Here is a 25,429-nt window from a genome sequence, read left to right as displayed (position 1 = left end):
GGCTTCCCTGGTGGCGCAGTGGTTGAGAGTCCGCCTGCCGATGCAGGGGACACGGGTTCGTGCCCCAGTCTGGGAGGATCCCACATGCCGCGGAGCGGCTGGGCCCGTGAGCCATGGCCGCTGGGGCTGTGCGTCCGGAGCCTGTGCTCCGCGTTGGGAGAGGCCACAACAGTGAGAGGCCTGTGTACTGCAAAAAAAAAAAAAAAGAAGATGTGGTTCATATATACAATGGAATATTACTCAGCCATAAAAAGGAATGAAATTGGGTCATTTGTAGGACGTGGATGGACCTACAGACTGTCATACAGAGTGAAGTAAGTCAGAAAGAGAGAAGCAAATATCGTATAATAACGCATATATGTGGAATCTAGAAAAATGGTATAGATGATCTTATTTGCAAGGCAGAAACAGACACAGACATAGAGAACAAATGTATGGATACCAAGGGGGAAAGGGGTGGGGTGGGAGGAATTGGGAGACTAGGGTTGACACATATACCTTATTGATACTATGTGTAATAGACAACTGATGGGAACATACTGTAACATACTGTATAGCACAGGGAACTCTACCTAATGCACTCTGGTAACCTAAATGGGAGGGAAGTCCGAAAGAGAGGGGATATCTATATGTGTATGGCTGATTCATTTTGTTGTGCAGTGGAGGCTAGCACAACATTGTAAAGCAACCATACTCCAAAAAAATTAATAATAAATAAATAAATTTCAAAAATAAAAAAAAATTTAAAAAGAAAGAATAGCAGCATTCTTTCCCTCTTTTGACCCATAGAGAAAGCAGAATGAATTTGTGTGTGAAATCATGGTGGATTTTTTTTGTCTTTTCTGTTTTCCTTCCCTCCCCTTCTCTGTCTTTTTTTTAAATTGTGAACCAACGAGTCCCATAGTTTATTGATTGGGTCTCAGAACCCTAAATGGGTTACTCGGTGCTTTTCTTGGACTTTTCTTGCATCATTGAGCGTTCCTCCTTTGACACCCTGCTTCTCCCTCATCTGTGTTTCCAGGCACCCTGGGACATTTACACTCTCCAAAAACTTTCTTGCCTTTGGGGCTTTCGTCAAGTTATTTCATCTGCCCAGAGATGCATTTTCAACCCCGCCTATGGAGGCCCAGCACAATTGCTACCCATTGGTGACAGCTCTTCCTGGCAATCCCTTTGTCGTGATTAACCACTCTAATGGGCCTGCCCTAACTGCTGCTTTGTAGTCCACTTTTGAGATTTACTGTGCTGTGCTATGTTTTACTATGCTGAGGTCCTCCAAACACAAGGCCCTCATTAATGCCCTGCTTCTGTTATTTGCCTCTGTACACAGCTGGTGTTGTTAACATCCTACCAGCCCAGCTTTAATTTGAGTGTGCCTATTTGCCACAGCAGTTGTAGAATCTTGAGTCCTGAGCTTTGCCCTGCCCTAGCTGTGCTTGGATTATGTTCTCTGGGTTTGGTTTGGTTTGGGTTTAATATTTATTTATTTGGTTGCGCTAGGTCTTAGTTGTGGCAGGTGGGCTCCTTAGTTGTGGCTTGCCGGCTCCTTAGTTGCAGCTCGAGGACTCCTTAGTTGCGGCATGTGGGCTCATTAGTTGTGGCTTACCGGATCCTTAGTTGTGGCTTATGAACTCTTAGTTGCGTCATGCCTGTGGGATCTAGTTCCCTGACCAGGGATTGAACCCGCGCCCCCTGCATTGGGAGGGTGGAGTCTTAACCACTGCCCAACTAGGGAAGTCCCTGTTCTCCAGGTTTTTATGCCGTATCCTACCATGTTCATAGTGAAGATTCTATTATCTTGTCCATCATGTTTCAGTTTAAAATAGGAGAGACTTTGGGAAATGTTTTCAAATTCTCCAGCATGTTCTTAATATTCACCACATAAAATATTCTACCTGCTTAAAGAACCATGTTTTAATTTCGGGGTATGTCAGCATTTTTGAGTTCATTTAATCAGGAATAATGACTTTTAGTTTCCACTGAGATTGCATTTGTTAATATTTTTGAGGCACATGTTTTCAGATCAGGTAACCTAAATTTTAAGTCTTCCTATTCCCTATGTATTTGTTTATAATAGAAAAGGAGAGCATTTTAGGCATTGTTTTCTGCTGGAAGATTTTCTTATACTTATACTGGTTGAATACTTTGACCCACATAAACTTTGATGTGCTCTGTTTTGGGCTATTTAAGCAGTGGTGAAATTACAATAGATGGTCTCTGTCTGCTGTAGTCATTAATTACATTCTCTATGCCTTGGCATTGTATTTTGCTCCAACTGCAGCTGTTTCCTCTGGCCCTATGAAAGCTTATAAGATGTGTGCTAATTTAAAATGAAATAACACATAGATTTATCAGGCAGCATGTTTGTGTTTCTAATTACATTTTACACTGCAAGTCACTTTTTTTTAAGTACCTTTGAACTCTTTCACAGAGGGAGTGCTTTAGGAATTTAAAAAATCATTTTGTCTTTTTTGCATGATATATGAAAGTATTGATTTTAAGTTTGCATTTAAAATTTTTGATTCCTTCTTTTATGTCTTTGTTTTAAACATACTCTTCTTACTTTATGATAGTTCTATAATCTTGATATCTCACCCTTTGTTTGAAGTATCCCCTGATAGCACCCATACTAAATTGTTTCACTGTGTACTTTATAATTTTAGGTTGTATACTAATGTTTGATGGGGTTTTAATTATGGAAATTCCATGAGGCCTGGGTTGAGGGCTTATGCTGGTGTACATTTCATCCGTCTACCTGAGTGACAAGCACATGTGTTTCAGATGATCAAAGGAAACTCTCCCACATCTCTCAAGCTAGAAAGCAAGCTCCATGAAATCAGGGATCTTTGTTTTATTTACTAATGTCTCCCAAATTGTCTACTGTAGTGCATGGCACGTACTAGATACTCTACCTATATTTGTTGAACTGAATCACTTCCTTTCCTGGTGGATGGATTAATTTTGACTAATCCACTTTTTATTGAGGAAGTAGTGACAGACTATTGTAGGTACTTTCAGGAATGCTGGGGTTTTCTTTTGACTATTTGCCTATTTGTTCCAGTAACATGACTTTGACCCTGTGCTGTGCAAAAAGATAATCCTAATCCTATTAAGATGAATGAGCATTTGCCTCCTTCCTGGGTCTATGTTTGTTTCAGAGACCTCGCATTAGAGTTTGGCTCTGTGAGCCGTCTTCAATTTGTTTTTCACTAATCCTCAAATTTCTGTTTTTTGGAGGGTTATAAGGCATATTTTATATTTTTTAAAAATAAAATTAATCAGATTAACGTTTGAAGGTGATAAAACCCACCTTGTTTATTTTTTTTAATAAATTTATTTTTGGCTGCATTGGGTCTTCACTGCTGCTTGTGGGCTTTCTAGTTGTGGCGAGTGGGGGCTGCCCTTCATTGCGGTGTGCGGGCTTCTCATTGTGGTGGCTTCTCTTGTTGCGGAGCACGGGCTCTAGGCGCGTGGGCTTCAGTAGTTGTGGAATGCGGGCTTAGTAGTTGTGGCTCACGGGCTGCATGGGCTTAGTTGCTCCGCAGCATGTGGGATCTTCCCTGATCAGGGCTCGAACCCGTGTCCCCTGCATTGGCAGGCAGATTCTTAACTGCTGCACCACCAGGGAAGTCCCTCCACCTTGTTTAAATGATATATAGTTCAGTGGTAAGAATTTAGATAACCATCAAACATAAGGAATGATAGTTGAAAAGTAGGAAAAATTAGCAAAAAAACTTTTTTTTGTTTGTTTTAACCTAAAAACGTGATCATTTTTTCTGATTAATATAGTGACCGTGGGTGGAGAAAACCCACCTGTATTGAGGGAGAGTATAACTTCATGGTTAATTTTTTATTTTAGTGTAATACTCATTAAATTATTTTATTTTTAAAAAAAATATTTATTTTTTAATTTATTTGGTTGCATCAGGTCTTAGTTGCGGCAGGCGGGCTCCTTAGTTGCAGCTCACCAGCTCCTTAGTTGTGGCATGTGGGCTCCTTAGTTGCGGCACGCGGGCATGCGAACTCCTAGTTGCGGCATGCATGTGCGATCTAGTTCCCTGACCAGGGATCAAACCTGGGCCCCCTGCATTGGGAGCGAGGAGTCTTATCCACTGCGCCACCAAGGAAGTCCGTCATTAAGTTATTTTAAAATGAAATGTAAATGCAGGTCTAGCAGGTCTTGGGATTATCCTTAAAAGAAGAAAATTTTAACTATTTGATATCATAAACTTACCAGTAAATTTAGTAGACTTCTTATTCATTTGGTGTGATACAAATTAGGTGGAACTTGGATGTGAACAGAAATAAAATTGCCACCCACGTTGAAGTTATAAAGAGCTTGTTTTCAAAGACATATATTATTCTTTATATTGTCTTTATGTGATCATGTTGAACCACTGTCTCTGGCTGATTATGGAAGAATATGAATTGATCCACCACTTGGTATTGAGGTTCCTAGTTCTGTTGTCAAAGATCTTTGCAAAAAGGGAGGATAAAGATGGGGTCATGTGATATAATGATGACTAAACATTGCTTCTTTGTTTTGCAGTTCCAGTTCCTAACAGATTTGATCGACGAGTATCAGGTATGTATTCTTTTTCATAGCATACTACTGAAATGCTATTTTAAGATGGGATTATCGTAAATAAAAATAAAGTGAGCTTTTTAATAAAAAGGTAAGCATTATAGAACATTATAAAAATTACCTGTGGTTCCTTCATTCTGTTTCATTTTAAGTTCTGAGTATATATGTACTTATTTTTATATTATTATAATCAGTTTGTCTCATGTCATTAATATTTTTCCATGTTCATAATTATGGCTTCTAAAAACAACTTTTCATATTACTACTTCTGGCATTCTATATTATGCTCGCCATTAGCTTCTTGCTTACATTGTTGAGGCACTTAAATTACTTCCTCAGTAATAGTGCTGGAAGTAGCATTCTCTGGTCAGAGACTGAACGTTGCCTTGGCTTTTTCTGTGTATTGCTTACTAGAGATAGTCTACAAAATAGGCTACAGGGAGAAAGACACCCTGCAAAGACCTCTTTTCCACCACCATCTCACTAACATAGGCAGTGCCTACTCCTTTCATTTATTTTTTTAATATATTTTTATATTGTTGACTTGCAAACATACTCCTTTAATTTAGATGTAAGATATACCTCAAATTGTTTTATTTGGGATTCCTTTGATTATTAACCAAAAATGAACATTTTCCAAATATGGGAAATCTATTTTATTTTCTTCTATGGGACTAGTTTGATGATATTTTTCCCTTTTATCTGTTGTGGTCGAGATTATTTTTTGTAAGTGTGAATAAATTTCTATCATGATTTTTAATTGATTGATTGATTGATTTTTGGCTATGTTGGGTCTTCGTTGCTGTGTGCGGGCTTTCTCTAGTTGCAGAGAGCGGGGACTACTCTTCATTGCGGTGCGCAGGCTTCTCATTGCGGTGGCTTCTCTTGTTGCGGAGCACAGGCTCTAGGTGCGCAGGCGTCAGTAGTTGTGGCACGAAGGCTCAGTAGTTGTGGCTTGCGGGCTCTAGAGCTCAGGCTCAGTAGTTGTGGCACATGGGCTTAATTGCTCCACAGTGTGTGGGATCTTCCCGGACCAGGGCTCGAACCCATGTCCCCTGCATTGGCAGGCAGATTCTTAACCACTGCGCCACCAGGCAAGCCCCATCATGATTTTTAACCTTTTGAAAATTTTAATAAAAAATTTTCCAGGTTGGTGTGCTACTTATTTTAATTTTGCTGTTTTTTATTGACTCAAAAATTTTGATCTGTGACTGGTACCTTGAACACTACCTGGCACAGAGCAGGTACTCAGTAAATATTTATTGACTATGTACATCTCTTTTTTTTTTTTCATGATTATTCCTAAGCTGAGAAGGTCCCCAGTTTTTCATAGAGCTGATAAATATGTTTTCTGAAAGTTTTTCTTATAATAAGATGCTTGACTTTTGGATACATGTAGAGTTAATTTGATTGTACAGTTGGGATGTTTATGTGTTTCAAAATTGCTATGCGAGCTGTATGTGTCACATCATTCTTTCATATCCCCTTGTTCTGGGAAGGTTTCTTGACTTTAAATTGTCATATGACCTAACATCTGGTAAGGCTCAGAATCTCTTTCGTATCCCTCAATCATTTTCTTTGAGAAAATCTGCTCATTTATGTTTTCAGAAAGTTTTTGGTAAGGTTGTACACCAAAGTCTGTTGAAAGGAGTTTGAAGAATGTGTTGTTACTTATAGAAAGTCATTTACAGAGACAGGACTTCCCTGGTGGTCCAGTGTTTAGGACTCTGCACTTCCATTGCAGGGGGCATGGGTTCGATCCCTAGTTGGGGGAGGGGGTGTCCCAACATGCTGTGAGGTGCAGCCAAAAAAGTCTTACAGAGAGGAAATAGAATAGAAATTGAGACTAGTATGAGACCCATGAGCTACTATCTCCCATTTCTGTTCATCCCTGCACCCCTTTTTACCCAAAGATTAGTAATAGATCTTGACATTTGTGGGACAGGCCTGGGGAATGGAGAGTGCAGTGACATCTCCTCCAGAGGTCACAGACGGTCACAGATGAATTGCTGCGTAGCCTCTCCATCAATGTGGTTCAGTCCTTGAACTCTACGGAGGACTCAGACAAGTACTTGGTATTATCCCTACCCTTAGCTTTTATAATCTTACTGAAGAGTTAAAACTTTTTAATATCATTCAAATGTTAAGTGAAAAAAAAGGATTCTTAATAGAGTCCAAAGTGATTATTCAGGAGAGCAAATAGCTTGTTAGCAACAACTAACATTTTTTGAGTGCAGGCTGTGTGCTAGGTGCACATTTTTAAGGTCTTTCTAAATGGCTGCCTTGTATTGTTGAATATAATCCTCAGACGAACACTGTGAGATACATGCTATGATTATCCCATTGTATGGATAGGAAAACTTGGGGACAAAGCAGAGGTTAAGTAACTTGCAACAGTTGAGGTGATAAAGTGCCCACAGGTAGCATGGTTCCTAAGTACTACCCTTAGCATCCCTATGTACCCTTTCTTATACCCTCTGGAACTCTTGGTCAGTCTTCAGCTAAATCCGTAAACTCAGAGAACAGAGCCTGTTCTCTGAGTGCAGTCTTCATCTTCCTGATCTAGCTGAAACTTGGCCTGCCCTGCAGGCTTTTCAAATGGCTCATTTCTCGTTCACCTTCCTTGTAACACTGACAGGAGGTGGGTGAATATCTCTACTGTTCCTCATTGTTGCTTCCAGGCCATTCTCTCTCCCTCCTCCCTAAAACCCTTGACTTCAAACCTCACATTATATTCTACCAGCCACTGCCCCTCCTTGTTTTTGTCCTCTAATAACCCCCTGGTTGTTCCTAATTATTTCCACATAGATAATCCTTCCAGTCTGGTCCTTCCATTCCTTGACATCCTCTTCTCCAAGGTTCTTGTCTTCCACCCTACTTCAGCCACTCATTTCCATGGTTGTATTGTGGTAGGACCAGCATTACAACTCTTCATATTCTCAATCAGTGATCCCAGTCTCCCACCACTGCCTGCTGTCTTCTAACAGCTCCTTTGCTGTCCCACTCCAGCTCTCACAACTCATCGATCCTGTCTCCTTTTCACTTTCTCGCTTCCTCTTTACTAACCTTAAATTTCTTGATCAGTGATTATAACGACTCCCTGGCACCTTCCCTCAATTCACTTTTCCCTTTTTATTTTCTTGGCTAAACCACACTGTGGTTAAACCCAATTCTCCACTTAGTGTGTCTGCACCACAGCTGTACTTGGTTGAGGGAAAATACGCAGCCCTGTTGACTGATCTTATTTCAGTTCATGATCATTAACTTCTAGTAGGCTCTTGATGGCAGCAATCATACTGTGTTTCTATACTTCTTTCACGCCCCATTCTCCTAGGTAAGTCTTCCGTTTCTTCTCTCTCTCCAAACCTCCAACACCTCCTCCCCATCCTCATTCCTGTCAGATAATCTTCCTCTCAATTTAACTAAGGAAACAGAAGCAACAGAAGAGAATCTCCATAGGCTCCCACCCCATCTATCCTTCTTAATCTGCCTGTGAGTCCAGTTGTCCACCTGTACACTAGATCTCAACCCTTCATCCTTCCAGCAGTTACCTGTTCTTTATCCTTCATAATCTTTATTCTTCAACTGGATTATTTTTCTCAGCAAAGAAACATATCATTGGCTCTCCATTCTTAAAAATAAAACTTAAAAAAATCACTCTTGGGCCTCCCTGGTGGCGCAGTGGTTGAGAGTCCGCCTGCCGATGCAGGGGATACGGGTTCGTGCCCCGGTCTGGGAGGATCCCATATGCCGCGGAGCGGCTGGGCCCGTGAGCCATGGCCGCTGAGCCTGCGCATCCGGAGCCTGTGCTCCGCAACGGGAGAGGCCACAACAGTGAGAGGCCCGCGTACAGCAAAAAAAAAAAAAAAATCACTCTTCCCTCTCTAGCTACCACCCTTTCTCTCTCCATATCTTTATAGCAAAACCCCTTGAAAGAATTGTCCATATTTCTAGTTTCTCTTCTATTCTCTCTTGAGCCCATTCTAGTCAGACTTTTGCTCCCATATCTCACCAAAGCTACTTTGTGTATTGCTCACTCACATTCTTCAGAAGGAAGGAACAAAGGAAGGGTTGAGGAATCAGGAAGATAAATTACTGGAGGCAGAAAAAAAATCAAGAAACACTTCTTGGAGGGAGGCAGAAATTGTACTGGAAGTTGAAAAACATGGTTACTATTTGGCCAGTACCAAGAAGGATGCATTCTAGGTAGAAGAATGTCTTAAGAACTTGAAGGGGGATAAACTGGACCTGGCTGCTCTGGCTGTAGGAGAGGAGATAAAATAAAATTGGAAAGATAGTTGGGGAATGGGCTCCTGATGTGATCCAAGGATTTCAGCTCAAACTAGTTGTGTGAGGACATGTGCTGTGTCAAACACTGCAGAAGAGACTTCAACAACTCAGGGTGTCTGACTGAATAATAATCTGGAAAGTAAAGCAGCATAGGAGAGCTAACAGTTGTTGAGTGTCTCCTGTGAGCCCAGCCCTATGTTTAAATGTCACCTCCTATTATTAACCCTTTAACATGGTTCTAGTATTGTTATCCCCTCTTAGCGTTGAAGAGACCAAGGACTGGGGACATAGAGAAATAGTGAGTGAGCAATAGATGGACCTAAGCTCAGGCTCCAGTGAGTGTAGCTTCAAAGATGAGCTTTTCCTCTCCTTGATGCTGCCTCTCCCTTGCAAATCACTGGAATTGAAAAGCTGTACCTTCCAAATCCTTCTAGCAGAACAGTCCCTCTACATCGAGTGATAAATGCATCAAATGAAGAGAGTCCATAAATTCCTTAAAGGCAGTTTTCTTTAAATAGTTCTAAATTAGTGTTAACTGTCTTTCAGTTTGAAATGTTAGTTTGATTCTGTTAATTTAAAAACTTCATCCAGGGACTTCACTGGTGGCCCAGTGGTTAAGAATCCTCCTTCCAATGCAGGGGACGCGGGTTCGATCCCTGGTTGGGGAACTAAGATCCCACATGCCATGGGGCAACTAAGCCCACGCACTGTAGAGCCCACGTGCCAAAACTACTGAGCCCGGCGCGCTGTGCAGCCCGCGCCACAACTAGAGAGAAGCTCGCGTGGCACAATGAAAGATCCCATGTGCTGCAACTAAGATCCAATGCAGCCAAATAAATAAATAAATATTTTAAAAAAAACCTTCATCCAAAAAAGAAAAACCCTTTTGTTTCATAAATTTCTGTTGTTTAAGCCACCCAGTCTGTAGTATTTTGTTATGGCAGCCCTAGCTGACTAATATACCCAGGCTATATCAACTCTTCATGGACACTGGCAGGACAGCACAGGGCCTCATGCCTGTGACCAGGATCTGGGCTCATTTCTTTGTAGAAATGAGGGGATTTTCTCTCACAAACACATTTTAGTGATTCACGTTTCTGGATGGAAGAAGCACCAGTTAAAATTTAGAAGAGGAAATTCTGCTGGATAATCTATTGTTACTTTGTACTGTTTCCTATTACTAACTAGTGACATCTGCTGGAGAACTGTGGCAAAATTAATTCCCTCAAATGAGGGGCTGTGCTGCTCTTTTAGTCTTCATCTTCAATAGGTCTTGACCATCTCATGACATTCAGTGTAAGTCTTTTTTTTTTTTAATTTGTTTATTGATTGATTGAATGATTTTTGGCTGCGTTGGGTCTTTGCTGTGCGTGGGCTTTCTCTAGTTGCGGCGAGTGGGGGCTACTTTTTGTTGCCATGTGCAGGCTTATTGTGGTGACTTCTCTTGGTTGCAGAACACAGGCTCTAGGCGCGTGGGCTTCAGTAGTTGTGGCACACAGGCTCAGTAGTTGTGGCGCACGGGCTTAGTTGCTCCGTGGCATGTGAGATCTTCCTGGACCAGGGCTCGAACCCATGCCCGCTGCATTGGCAGGTGGACTCGTAACCACTGCGCCACCACGGAAGCCCCACATTCAGTGTAGGTCTTGAGGCTGCATAGGGGATGACACAGACTCTGGGACTCCCCGCACTGAGACAGGTTTGCTGATGTGTAGAACCATAAGGGGCAACAATCACATAGAAACTTAAAAATGGATTTTTTATATAGAAAATGAGAAAAGTAATTCAGGATCGGTACCAGAAAGAAGTAGAGGGGTTGAAGGTAAACAAAGGAAGAGGAAAAAGGGAGCCAAGTGTGATGTTCAAAAGAAAAGGGAAGGGCCTCCCTGGTGGCGCAGTGGTTAAGAGTCCGCCTGCCGATGCAGGGGATACGGGTTCGTGCCCCGGTCTGGGAGGATCCCATGTGCCGCGGAGCGGCTGGGCCTGTGAGCCAGGGCCGCTGGGCCTGCGCATCCGGAGCCTGTGCTCCGCAACGGGAGAGGCCACAACAGTGAGAGGCCCACATACCGCAAAAAAAAAAAAAAAAGAAAAGGGAAAAAATGAAAACCAGTTTAAAAAATAAAGATATAATGTTTTTTCACAAATAGAAACAATAATTTTAATGAAAATAACTACTTTTGTTTAAATTATAGTGCTGTACCTTAAGACTTAAAAACTATAACATTTGTTGCCTCAGTTACATTGTCTAAAAATATAAAAATGAGCTAAGTTGCTAAAATACTTCCCTCCAAACTCAGAGGAAAAGCAAGCCTGGAAATAGGCTAGCTCAAGACTAAGTGTCAATATCAGTAAGATCCTGTCAGTCTCATCATTAAAGGCTTATTATTTTCAACTTCTTAAATGAATATTTTCATACATATGCAAAAGTAGAGACAGTATAATAATACTCATATATCCATCTGTCTCCAAAATGAGGTTTTTTAAAATGCGTATTTCTAAGAAGACATTTTGAAATCCTGGACCAAGTAGTAGCAGAGTAGACTGAATAAAGGTCAAATATGAGAATATTGAGGTAGAATCTGATGTATTCATTGGGTAAGAGGTGAAACAATGAAGCCATGGTGAGTTCCAAATTTCTGGTTTAGAAACCTGGGCTGATAATGACAACATTAATCAAGAGTGCAAAGAACCAAGCGGTTTGCAGTTTTAAATAGTGTCTGGTTAGCTGCCCTCAACAGCAGCTTCCTCAGCCCCCTACCCAAATACCCATGAAGATGTGAAAAGTGGCAGCAATAACATCTAGGAACTCAGGAAGGTGTCTGCCTTAATCTTTAGGACAGATCTGAGATAAACTTGTTTCCTTGTGGAAACAGGAATGGCTTGGAGAAAGACAGAAAGAAAGTCATTATCTACATCCCATTATCACTTCCCTGGCTCAGCTACAAAAGCCTGTGCCACCAGGGGCTGGGCAGCACTCTGCAGAACATTACCTGATGCTGTTTTAGGGACTAGAATGGTGCCTATCCTCTTACGCCCTTCTCCCTGATTTTTCTCCATCTATTTAAGGATACTGGGTCCCTGTTAGACAGGCAGAGTGTTGATGGCCTTACAGTACAGAAGGCGTGGTCCACACAAGTAGGCTGGGCAGGGAAGGGAGTCCTGTGTACAGGTCATGCTGGGAGTCACCATTTCTCAGGTATTCCATTAGATCAGAATCAATGAGGAAGGGGAAGCTGGGATGCAAGCTAGACCAGGGCTGCAATGAGTAAATGTCTCTAAGAAATCAGGAGTTAAATTGAGAGTGGTATGTATCATCTTATCTCCTCATTATAGATATGTAGAGATTTTTAGCCATCATACAAAAGAATTGAGCATAGGGTCAAGAAACTTATATTTCTTGCCTGCTAACAAATAAGAAATAAACCCTAACAAACAATACAAGGCTTATGAATGAATTTGGCAGATTAAGCGTATAAGAGGAATGAAGATTAGAAAGGTCCACTACAAAATGCTCATAGAATGCAAAAAATCATTGCCTTTATTTTGTTGCATTCTGGGCAACATCAGTGATCACATCTAGATCATTCCTGGCAAAACAGTTTTGTTAGTGAGTACACTAACTTTTTTATTCACTAGATAATTCATTGTGTCTACCATTGTAACACCTAAGGGTAAGATTTTTTTTTTTTTTTTTTTTTTTTTTCCGTACGCGGGCCTCTCACTGTTGTGGCCTCTCCTGTTGTGGAGCACAGGCTCCGGACGCACAGGCTCAGTGGCCATGGCTCACGGGCCCAGCCGCTCCGCGGCATGTGGGATCTTCCCAGACTGGGGCACGAACCCATGTCCCCTGCATCGGCAGGCAGATCCTCAACCACTGTGCCACCAAGGAAGCCCTAAGGGTAAGATTTTAAAATCATGACTTGTACTGACATCTCCAATTCTAACCCTTCTCCTGTTCCATAATTTTATTCCCCTTTTCTCCAGTGAAAAACATCTGGCTGTATATTTGTTTACTCACAACTGTAGTACACAGAGGAGTTTTGGAATTACTGTACCACTGCAAATAGCAGTTCTTTTTTGTCGTTGGAATATATCCCACTGAGGGTGGATGGTTACAGTACTATGTTCAGAAGCTACTTAAAATAATTCTCCTTTCCTTCTCTGTGGTTATGTTATCAACCTGATATGTGGTTAGGTTCATTTGTTTCTCTTTGTATTCAGTTTTAGGGTCCCTCCATCCTTATCAATTTAATTTTTTAAATATATAAAACATTTTAACATGGCTTAATGGTCAAAACTATATAAAAGAATTTTCTTAGAGAAGTTTCATTCCCTTCCCTATCCCTTCTTTTTTGTTTCTGCCTACCTTCTAGAAAACAATTTTATTACTGTCTAGTTTATCTTTCTCTTGTTTCCTTTTGAAAAAATAAATATATTAAATTTTTTTGTATATATATTCATATTTATAGATTTATTCCCTTCCCCCCGCCCTTGTTTTTTGGCTGCATTGGGTCTTAGTTGTGGCACACAGGATCTTCCCTGCAGCATGCTGGATCTTTCGTTGCGGCACGTGGGCTTCTCTCTAGTTGTGGTGCTTGGGCTCTGGAGTGCACGGGCTTAGTGGTTGCAGCATGCAGGCTTAGTTGCCCCGCTGCATGTGACATCTTGGTTCCCCAACCAAGGGATTGAACCCGTGTCCCCTGCATTAGAAGGTGGATTCTTAACCACTGGACCACCAGGAAAGTCCCCCTCCCCCAATCCTTATCTCTCCTTTATCATGGAAGTCCTTCTTTATGGAAGGGACAGCATACTATGTAGTATATTCTTCACCTTGCTTCTTCTGCCTTTTTTTCCCCTAGAACTCACTATTTATTAGCCTATGGGGATCTTCCTCGTTCTTTCTTATAGCTTTATGAGTCACATGGGTACTTACATCATTTATGATATTCTGCTATTATAAACAGTTGTTCAGTTAATATTTTTTAAGTCTTTGCTTTACGACAAAGACACATCCTGTGGCCCGCTGGTGCAAACTCAGGTTACCTGCAAAGAAAATCAAGTTGGTTTTAGATTTATATAATACTGTACCTAGAACAGAACCTGACACATAGTATTTACTTTGTTTAAAATTCTTACTTTTAAGTTATTCATGTACATAATGATGTTGAGATATTTTATTTTAATTGATTCTTTTCATAATTACTCCAATTCTGTATCCATATGTTTATATTGCATATACTGTACTTTTTGGTTTTCCATCCCTGCTTCATAGCTCAGCAGAGACAGCACTTCCTTGCTTGTCCTTGCTACTACCATAGAATTTAGTAGATAATATTTTTTATCATCTCTCTCCTGTTTGGACTCCCAGTCCCTAGAGAGCTGGCTTTTCATCACTAACAGAATGCCTGGCATTACTAGGTACTTAATATATTTGTTAATTGAAGGAAGGGATTACAAAAATCATTATAGCTTTAGAAGACAGTGAATAAAAGAAAATTGTGTCCACTTCCTATTTTCCAGTAAAACACACATCTGTTTTATTTATTTTTCTCTTTATTTTTTTCTCTCCAAATTTAGTCTGTGCTGAGACCTATAACCCTGATGAGGAAGAGGAGGATACTGATCCAAGGGTAAGAACTGCAGCAAAGGTATTAGGTAGAATAATTTTAGTCCCCACTCACTCCCCTCCTCCTCTACATACTACATCTAATCATGCTGACATTTAAAATAAATACAAATTAAAATCTCAGCAAGATGCCATCTTTTATCTAACAGATTGACAATTATTAAGAAGAATGAAAGCAAGATTGGTTGAGGATATGGTAAGGAGGGATGCCTAGCTGTAGCTGTCAGAGCTTTATACTTAGTCAGGCCAACTGACTCAACAGTTAAGTGAAGGAGAATTCATCCCTAATGAACAGTTGGGTCCTTTCTAAGGAGATTATTGCAGTATTGTAAAATTGAAAAATGGAAGCAACATAAATGAACAAAAATAGGGGATGCCAAGGGCTAAATTATGGTACATTCAAGTCAAGAGAATCTGCAGCAATTGGAAATGATGGTACAGGACTGGCTTTAATGACATGGAATGATGTATATTTGAGGTACATTTTATAGAGCATTTTATAAAATAAAAAATAATTTTAAAATATCTATCCGTCTGTCTACCTATTTACTTATTTACTTGTTTGTGCAAAGATTTAAACCTGGAAGGATATATCCCAGATATTAACAGTAGTTGTTGTAGGACTATGGTTGATTTTGGGGTGCTTTTTTAAAAACTCAGGTTTTTAAATTCTTGTACAGTTAACAAATTACTTTTATAAAAGCAAATTTGAACCATCTTTTTTTAAAGATTGATGTTATAAAAGAAATTTTAATGATCTTTCAAGTGTGCCTTAAAATGAGTAGACTATGAAAGATCTCTGAAGTATTCTAATAATAAAATGCTACCATTGTGTGAATATAATAGACATGTAGGTTATTGAATTTTTTATTTTAGATATTGTAAAATTTTGATGACTTTAAAAAGTTAAAACTTTTTTTACTAACTTTTTAATATCACAAATTTAAATTACTTAACACTTTTGACATCTGTTATTTCTGGTCAATTTAAGCAATGTATTTTTTTTAGGGTGAAGACAATACTTAGGAAGGAGCTTGATGGGTCTCTCAATTATAACAGTGATACTAGGCAATAATTATTTTTTTTAGTTCAATAAACATTTATTAAATATCTGTAGTATTAGTAATAGGAGTAATAGTTGTTGTTTTGGTTTTTGTGGGGTTTTTTTGCGGTATGCGGGCCTCTCACTGTTGTGGCCTCTCCCGTTGCGGAGCGCAGGCTCTGGATGCGCAGGTTCAGCGGCCATGGCCCACGGGCCCAGCCACTCTGCAGCATGTGGGATCTTCCCGGACCAGGGCACGAACCCGTGTCCCCTGCATCGGCAGGCAGACTCTCAACCACTGCGCCACCAGGGAAGCCCAGGAGTAATAGTTTTTGAGCACCTACTAAATGCCAGGTTCTGTTTTAAACACTGCCTGTATTAGCTCATTTAATCCATATGACAATTCTAATTTTGTAAATATCACTAATACTACTAGTAATACTAAGCTATTGAGGTTTGAACTCTAGCTTGTATAGCGGTTGTTTACTTGCCATCTCCACTTACATTTCAATAGACAACTCATACTGAGCTCCTGACTATTTCCATTTAGACATTCTTTTTCACCCACAGTCTTCCCCAGCTCACTTCTTGGCAGCTCCAAACTTTCTGTTGCTCAGGTCCAAAATTTTAGGGTCACCCTCAGCTCCTCTCATTTTTTCATACCCACATTCAATTTTTCAGCAAATCTGATAGGCTCAGTCTTCAAAACATATTTAAAATTCCAGTACCTCTCAACACCTTCATGGCGACCACCGTGGTCCTAATCACCACCATTTAGCACTAGGATAATCACAGTAGCTTTCTGGCTTTCTCTGTTGCCTCCCTCAAGGCTGTTCTTCACTCAGGAGCCAGCATGAGCCTTTAAAAACATTAGATCTCTTTCCTTCCTCTGTCAGAACCCTCAGATTGCCCCCATGTCACTAGAGAAAAGTTGCAGATCTGTGATCTACAATGCCCTCCACCTAACCCCCAAACCTGGTCTCTTCCTGATCTTTTCCCCTCGCTCTGCATCAGTCACACCTGTCTCCTGGTTTTTCTCAAACATGCTATTAACCAACCATAAGACCTTGTTTTCACTTGCTGTTCCTTCTGCTTGAGGTGCTCTTCTTAGAGATGTCCACATTACTCACTCCCTCAGGTTGTCCTCAGTTCCTTGGGATCTTTACAAATGTCACCTTCTCAGGCCTCATCTGGACGCACACACGCACATGCACACTCATACACGCACCCTTCCCTACCTTATTTTCTCCTTAGCCTTGTCACTCTAACATACTTTATGTATTTATTGAATGTGAAAGCAGGTGTTTTTGTCTTGTGTTCACTGCTATGTCCCCAGAGCTGAGACGGTGCCTGGCACCTAGTCGATGCTTAATATTTGTTGAATGAATGATATGTGACCTTCTGCTTTTCGGATGGGGACTCTGAGGCTCCCAGTGGATAGCTGACTTGCTGCCAGCCACACAGCCAGTGGGTGGTCCAGGGTGGGTACTCTTCACCCCTATCATATTTCCTGTCCACGATCAGGGTACTGCTTGGTATTTGTATAGAGTTAAAACTATAGTCAACATGCTCTTAATTTTTCCCATTTTTAGGAGAAAGAAATATACCAATTTGTAAGTTAAGTAATATTTTAAAATAGAATAAAAAATTTTCCCTGGTTTTATTTGGATTGGCAGGTGATTCATCCTAAAACTGATCAACAGAGGTGCAGACTTCAGGAAGCTTGTAAAGATATTCTTCTTTTCAAAAATCTTGATCAGGTAACATTGATCTTTAAAATATTTTTGGCTTTTAGCTTTTGTCCTATTCATCATTTAAACAGTTTTTAGCATGTTAGCCACAGTCATATGAGTCATTAAAACCTTAGCTTCTTCTTACTTAAAAACGTTTGCATTGTGTTGAGCACTGTAATCCATAATGAGCTTTTCAGATGACTTTTAGTATTTCTCTGAACTGCTTTGGTACTTCCTCCAAGGCAATACCATTTGAGGACCATGCAGTTGGGTCATATTAAAAGGAAATGCTCAGGTTTGCATGACCCTGGCTTAGTTTGGAGGGGCTTTATTTATGCTGCAGAGTAATTTCTCCAAAGATGCCAGTGTGGCGTCCTCTCTACCGGTAGCGGTTAACCCACTGGAAGTGTGTGACTGCTTCTCACTCCTTTGGTGTAAGGCACCTTTTATGATTATTTCTCAGTGAAGACCTCAGGCATGGGGCACACACAGAGTGGTGTGTGTCTTTAGGGCCCCAGCACAGGATCTGTGCCTGTGACTGTCTTCCCTCTCTTGGTGGAGATGGAAAACAGGGCTACCTCCTGAGGACAGACATGCTTCAAATTTCCTGTTCCTTCTGTACTTTGATGGCCACATGCTGAAGCCAAATGAATGGCTGAGGTGCTGGGCCTGCTGGGGAATCCCAGAATGTGCAGAGACAGGAAGGATGGGAAATAGAATTCTCCTACTACCCAGCTCCTGCAAATATGTCTTCTGAAGATACCCCACAGCCTTCTGGGAATCTGGCTGGTCAAACATGAATTCATGTTGTATCAATCAAGGGAATCAACTATCCCTGGTGTCTGTAAACCATGCTGTTTGGTAGCTGTGTGGTTATAGGAATAGCGAGAACTTTAATCAGAATTTTATTAGTCTGAGATTGAATAAAACAAGGACCATGAGTTCAAGGAAAGGCTGGTTGTAAGAAATAATATTCTGTGTCAGCTGTTTTCCCTGGAAGACCCATCTGTATCAATGGAAAGGGGACTTGCTTCTTTATCTACTGTGAATAAAACCCCTTGTAAATTTTATACTATCAGATGTTCTAAAGAAGTTGCTGTGTCAGTCTAGTATTCAGATTCTTCTTAGTGCTGGAGAACATCATTTTACCATTTCAGTCTTGAAAAATGATAACTGAATTTTCAGATTTAATTATATTTTTCTAACATTTTATCATGAAAATATTCAGATACAACAAAGTGGAAAGGATTTTACAGAACATGTATTTATCCACTGCCTTGATTCTAACATTAACATTTTACTATGCTTGTCACATGATATACCGTCTACCCTCAACCAAGGGGTTGGCAAACTTTTGCTTAAAGAACCAGATATTAAATATTTCTGTCACAACTACTCAACTTCATTATTGTAGCAGGAAAGCAACCATAGACAATGCATAAATGAAAGGGTATGGCTGTGTTCCAATAAAACATTATTTACAAAAACAGTCAACTGTTTGCTGGCCCCTGCATTAACCCATCTTATTTTTTAGGATAATTTCAGAGTAAATTGGAGATTTCAGAATATTTCCCTTAAATACTTTGGCATGCATATCATGAACTATAGTTCAATATTTCTTTATAGCTTTTTAATGTAAAGTTTGCATATAATGAAATGCATGCATGAGTTTTAAGTGTATTTAGGTTTGACAAATGCATACACTTAGGTAATCCAAACCCCTATCAAGATGTAGAATGTTGCCACCACCCCAAAAAGTTTCCTTATGCCCCTTCATGATCAATTCTTGCTCGCCTCCCCCCAGAGGCAACTTCTATTTTGATTTGTTCTACCATAAATTAATTTTGCCTTCTAGAATTTCATATAAGTGGAATCATACAGTATATACTCTTGTGAGAGATTCTTTTCACTCAGCACAATATTTTTGAGATTCTTTCTTATTGTTCAACATTCCATTTTCTTTTTTCACTTTTTATTTTGAACTAGTTTTAGACTCATATAAAGAAGTTGTAAAAATAGTAGAGTTCCCATATACCCCTCATCCAGCTTCCGCCAATATTAGCATCTTACATAACCATAGTACAATTATCAAAACCAGGAAAATGACATTGTTACAATACCATTAGTTAAACTAAAAACCTTGTTCAAATTTCATCAGTTTTCTCACTAATTTTTTTTCCTAGTTAATAATCCAGTCCAGAAACCCACATTGCACTTAGCTGTTATTTCTCCTTAGTCTCCTCCAATTTGCGATAGTTTTCAGTCCTTTCTAGTATTTCATGATCTTGACACTTTGAAGAGTACTGGTTAATTACGTTATAGAATATACCTCAATTTGAATTTGTCTGATGTTTCCTCATGACTGAAATGCAGTTATACATCTTTGGCCAGACTACACAGAAATTCTATTGTGTCCTTCTCAGAGCATCATATCAAGGGATCCATGATGTCAGTGTGTCATTGTTTTGGTGATGTTCGTTCATTCCCTTTTATTGCTGAGAAGTATTCCACTATGTGAAAATACCAGTTTGTTTATCCATTTTTCTGACAATGGATACCTGGTCTATTTCTTGCTTTTAGCTCTTATGAATAATGCTCTGGACATTTTATACAAGTCTTTTTGTGAACTTTTGTTTTCATTTCTCTTCAGTAAAATACCTGAGGGCAAAATTGCTGAGTCATAGGGTAGGTATATGTTTGATATTGTAAAAATCTACCAGCTGTTTTTCAGAGTGGTTATACCATTTTGCATTCCTTCCAACAATACATGACATTTCCAATTGTTCTGTATCCTTAACCAACATTTGATATTATCTGTCTTTTCAAATTTTAGCCATTCCAGTGAGTATATTTGTTTCCATTTTTTAAAAATTTACTTCCCAAACCTTTGTTTTTAAATTTTCAAATTTACAGAAAAGTCAAAGAATAGTACCATGAACATTCTTATATTCTTGACCTAGATTGACCAGTTGTTAACATTTTGCCACATTTACACTGTTTCTTGTGTGTATACGTAGGCACATGTATAAGTATGTATGAACTGCTTTTAAGATTTTTCCTGTAAAGTTTTCTATGGCTTTTTTGTTTTGTTTTCCAATCCTGAGTCACATGTTGCTTTTGGTTGTCATGGTATGATTTTAGTCCCCTGTAACCCAGATTGCTTCCCCCATGCCTTATTCTATATCTCATGACACTGATGTTTCTGAAGAGTCCAGTCCAGAAAATGAAGAGTTACTCAAAACATGAGGCTGCCAATGGACAGCCCACAGGCCAGATACAGCCAGGTATAGATGTGTGTGTTTGGTCTGTATTGTATGTGAAAACTTTAATTTGTTACTTGTATTTAAACATGAGATTTCTGGCAACACAGAGCTCACATTCCACATTAACGTGGATGACACATGAGTAGCAAGCCTTCCTTTTTAGTATTCATCAGCTTTTACAGTATTCAGCACACCTGGAATTATGGAACTAAAGAGGTGCTTTTTGGTGATATGTTATTTTAGATAGCACAGTCACACTGACAGAACACTAAATCACATGGAATTATGCAGCAATAAAATTATTTCCTTGTCAGATCTTCAATCCACATTCCTCCAAAGACAAAGTCTTTCTCTGAGTTGAAACTGGTATTTAGTGCTCCATAACAGTCACTGATTTCCCTGACAGAGGGATGCTGGCCCTAGACTGAGACCACTGTTTTGTTAGAATTTAATAGCATTGTTTTGTTTTCATTATACTTACTGGTACAGTTACCTTCTGGTTATGGCAGGTAATATTGGTAAGTAAGTAATTGTATGTGTTGTATATAAATGATTGTAGCAGTATTACATGTCTGGTAATAGATCTCGTTTATTGAGTACCTGTTACGTGACATGTACTTGCCTTAGATTTTTCTCCTTTAGTCATAAAAGTTGATGAGCTAGAAACTATTTATTAAACCCTTTTTTGCATATGAAGAAACTGAGTCTCAGAGAGGTAAAGTGATGTGCTTGGCTAGTCAGAGTAGTAGTTGTGCTGTTCCATGAGATAACCTGTGAGGCCATCTCAGCCTTTTAGCCTTGATGATCCTGTTAATATCAACACCTGGAGGAAGGTGGCATCACATGGCTTTATACCTGACATAGTAGAGCCATCAAGGCAGGTGACAGTCTTGTGGGTGCGGCTGGGAGAATAGGCACCATGATTTAGATACCTGTTTTTGCGTAAATTATAGAATGTTTTTTCAAAACAACGCTGCCTCAGAAAATTTGGCAGCTTTGCTGTATATGTGGAGATGCAAAGCTGAATGGCCACAGGAAAGCATTTGTTTCAGACAGCCCTTAGGTTTCTGTTTGAGTGTGGGGAATAGTCTGATGTGGGGACTTCTACCATCTACCATGTAGTCACCAGCTAAGATAAGCATAGTTTCCCCCCCCTCACAAATGTAGAAGCCATCTTTTCTTGTTGTGTGTTCCCTGCAGGAACAGCTTTCTCAAGTCCTCGATGCCATGTTTGAAAGGACAGTCAAAGTTGATGAGCATGTCATTGACCAAGGAGATGATGGGGACAACTTTTATGTCATTGAACGGTAGGAGATGGAGTTTTGCAATTGCACAGCTATACTTAATAAGATTCATGATTCAGGGCAAGTGCTTTACCCTATGCTTTGTTCAGCCCAGACAGGACTTAGGGCCACGTAAACAAGCTTCTCAAAGCTTGCCCCTCTCTGTCCACAGCCTGCCTTTATCTACTGCTGCCCTGAGTCCTCAGTACAACCCATACTTGTGTTGCCACTATCTACAATTAGGTGAAATGTGCAAGCTATGCTTTATAAACATGTTATTTGCAAGTGTTCAAGTGAATTGATTTTCTAAAGAATAACCGTAACACTTTATTGTCATCTGGATCATTCAGTCCTAGCCAAATTTTACACATGAGTGTACTACCTCAACCTCCATACCTCTGGCCCCTTCTGGCTCTGTTCCAGGCATAAATCATGTTGGGAGACATGAAATATGTGGGTTTGACCTGTTCGCCCTGGTGTGTCCTAACCTCTTGAGCTATTAGTATCACCTGGAGGACTCCTGACCCCTCCTCAGTCCTGAAAGGAACACCCTCACCAGAATTTAAGATCAATAAGATGTTGCTTCACCCAATATCTTCCATTAATTATTTTTCATTTTTTCTTTTGAAGTAATTTCAGAGTTATAGAAATGTTACACAAATAGTACAAAAAATTCTTATAAACCTGGGTTCCCCAGATTTATGTTGTACGACATTAGCTTTATTGTTTGAAAGTAAGTTGCAGGTATAAGCCCTTTTACCTCTGAATACTTCAGTGTATATTTCCTAAAAATAGAATATTCTCTTACATAAGCAGAGATCAATTGTAAAAATCAGATATTAACATTTTATACAGTACTCTCATCTACTCTGCAGACCTTATTCATTTTTTTCCAATTGCTTTCCTGATTTTTAAGATTTTTAAGGGTCTTTTCATTTTGATCAAGTAGCTGTACTAGATTCAGCTGGTCCCGTCTCGTCGAGCCTTTTGCTCGTTCAGGAAAATGTTCAAGAATGTACTACTTGGACTTCCCTGGTGGCGCAGTGGTTAAGAATCCGCCCGCAAATGCAGGGGACACAGGTTCGAGCCCTGGTCCAGGAAGATCCCACATGCCGCGGAGCACCTAAGCCCGACTTAGCACCACAACTACTGAGCCTGCGCTCTAGAGCCCGCGAGCCACAACTACTGAGCCCACGCACCACAACTACTGAAGTCCGTGCACCTAGAGCCTGCGCTCCGCAACAAGAGAAGCCACTGCAATGAGAAGCCTGCGCACCGCAACAAAGAGTAGCTCCCGCTCGCCGCAACTAGAGAAAGCCCGCACGCAGCAAAGAAGACCCAATGCAGCCAAAAATAAATAAGTAATTAATTAATTAAAAAAAAAATAAACGTTAAAAAAAAAACGTACTCCTTGGGTAACCTTTTGGCCCTTGATACTGTGACAGATGGTTACAATTAGGGTTAGGAAAGAAATGTTTTATTTAAAGAGTAAAGATGATACAAATAATGTCTTCTTTAAGACTGTTTTATCTATTATGCTCATGCTTCCTTCATAGAATTGTGTAAGTAGTGACAGAATAATTTTTTTAAGTTATATCACCACTTCTAACAGCCACCTTTCCCCCTTGCTCTGCCATGTGCTCCCTCACCAAGACAGGAATCCCAGTAGGTACCTGCAGTCTGGAAAATAAGCATTTACCTTCACATATCCATAGCTTATGGTTGAAATGCCTGTCTACAAAGGGAATGGTTTGTTATTACACATGTAAATGAGAGGGATTATCTTTTGCATGCACTGAAAGTGGTTGTTAATAAATTATTAAAAAGATATTGTTCCTGACCTCAAAAAACTCATTTTCTAGTTGGAGAGACTAGAAGTAGATAACTATTACATAATTAATTAAATAGATAATTATTACATAATTTGATGGTAACAACAGTGAGAAAAATATGTCCCATTATTTGGAAGAGGACCAAAGTGAGAGGTTAGGAAAGACTCTGTTTTGTGGCTTCCTGAAATTATTTGTGGTGTTCCCAAAATTAAGTTGCTAGTGTCTCCTGGAAGAGAGACTAAAAACACGTAAGTGAATTCACCCTGAGTTCCATGTATTCCACTCGTGTCCTTGTTACTTTTGCCTTGTCCACCAGGTCAAATACAGGTCAACTTACCTATTCAGTGGTGAGCTCCCTTGAGAGCAGGGTTGGTACTGTGTACCTGATACTTGAGTGATTGGCTTTATTCTTTGCTTCTTGTGTAACATATGATACCTAATGATTTTTATCAGACAAGTGGAGGCTCTTTGTAGGAAACTTAGGGAAAAAAAAAAAACAGGAAAAAAAGTAATTTAGCCCTAATTTCATCCCCAGAGTATATTCTTCCTTTCTTTTTTTTTTTTTTTTTCCTATGCTTTACTGTTAGGTCAGATCCATTACCCCAAATTTGGTTCAGATATTGAGACTGATCATACCACACACACAGCTAAGAGGATGTGAAAAGATTTATCACTCACATAATGAGGCTTTTAAGGGAGAACAGGCCAGATTCCCAAGAGGTCCAAAAATGACTTAAGACAGCAGGGAGGGGTGACTGGCTTGGTGTTTCACGGTGGTTAGAGGGTGGGGCTGAGGTCAGAGTACTCTTATATATGGGCAGGCTCTAGTTTTGTTTGAATATCCCATCAGTGCCAAATAAGGGAGCACCCAGGTTTTCTTCTCAGCTTTTCCAGATGTGAGACAGAAGAGGAAGAAGGATTGGGAGTGGTAGGGCTTGAAAGCTGTTAACAAACATGTAAAATGTAGTCAACTCTTTATTACATATATATGTATACTTTTTATGTTGGGTCATATACATTGACTTGATTTTTAAAATCTATTTGAAGTAGTTTGCCATGGGATACAATATTATTGTATGTCATGATTTATATTGACTGCATAATATGAATATAGACATATATTTGACCTATCCCCTATTGTTAGCAGATTAAATTGTGGTTTTTGTTCCTATAAATATTACCTGGTGAGCATCCCTGCAGTTAAATATTTTGCAATATCTTTGCTTATCTCCTTCAGAATGCCATGAAATGGAATTGCTATGTCAAAAGGTCTCTTTAAGGAATTTGTTATGTTGTTAATTATCTTTCAGAAACTTTAAAACATTTACATTTGCTTCAGTGGTGTACTGAGAGTGCCTGTTTCTCCAAATGTTTGTCCATTCTGAATATTTTTCTTTAGAAGTCATTAACAATCAATAGATAGAGAATTATATCATTTTTTTCTTTATTTTAATCAGTTCTACATCCTAGTTTTCAACAGACTACAAAAGAAAACCCATACAATCATTTCAATACCTGCAGGAAAAGCATTTGACAAAATTCAACACTTTTCCATGATAAAAACTCTCAGCAAACTAGGAATAGAAGGGACTTTTCTCCAACCTGATTAAAGGCATTTATATATATAAAAAAAAAAAAACCTATAGCTACCCTCATACTTAATGGTGAAAGATTGAATGTTTTCCCTTTAAGATGGAGAACCAGACAAGCATGTCTCCTCTCACGACTTCAATGCAATATTATACTGTAGGTCCTAACCAACGCAATAAAGCAAAGAA

At 39.6% G+C, this 25,429-nt stretch overlaps 1 protein-coding gene across 1 annotated transcript in view; it reads left to right on the top strand.

Moving 5' to 3' along the window:
- The window catches only part of PRKAR2A (protein kinase cAMP-dependent type II regulatory subunit alpha), a 78,273-nt gene that overhangs the window by 32,800 nt on the left and 20,044 nt on the right, over nt 1-25,429 (top strand). The window contains exons 2-5 of the mRNA XM_060109689.1: nt 4,550-4,585; nt 14,450-14,502; nt 17,217-17,300; nt 21,737-21,843. Of these exons, the coding sequence (XP_059965672.1) occupies nt 4,550-4,585; nt 14,450-14,502; nt 17,217-17,300; nt 21,737-21,843 (280 nt within the window). The remainder of the gene's footprint in view (nt 1-4,549; nt 4,586-14,449; nt 14,503-17,216; nt 17,301-21,736; nt 21,844-25,429) is intronic.

This window comes from Mesoplodon densirostris, chromosome 10 (genome assembly GCF_025265405.1).
Source record: "Mesoplodon densirostris isolate mMesDen1 chromosome 10, mMesDen1 primary haplotype, whole genome shotgun sequence".
In the NCBI taxonomy this organism is placed as follows: Eukaryota; Metazoa; Chordata; class Mammalia; order Artiodactyla; family Ziphiidae; genus Mesoplodon; species Mesoplodon densirostris.
This window is presented reverse-complemented; position numbering and strand designations above follow the sequence as displayed.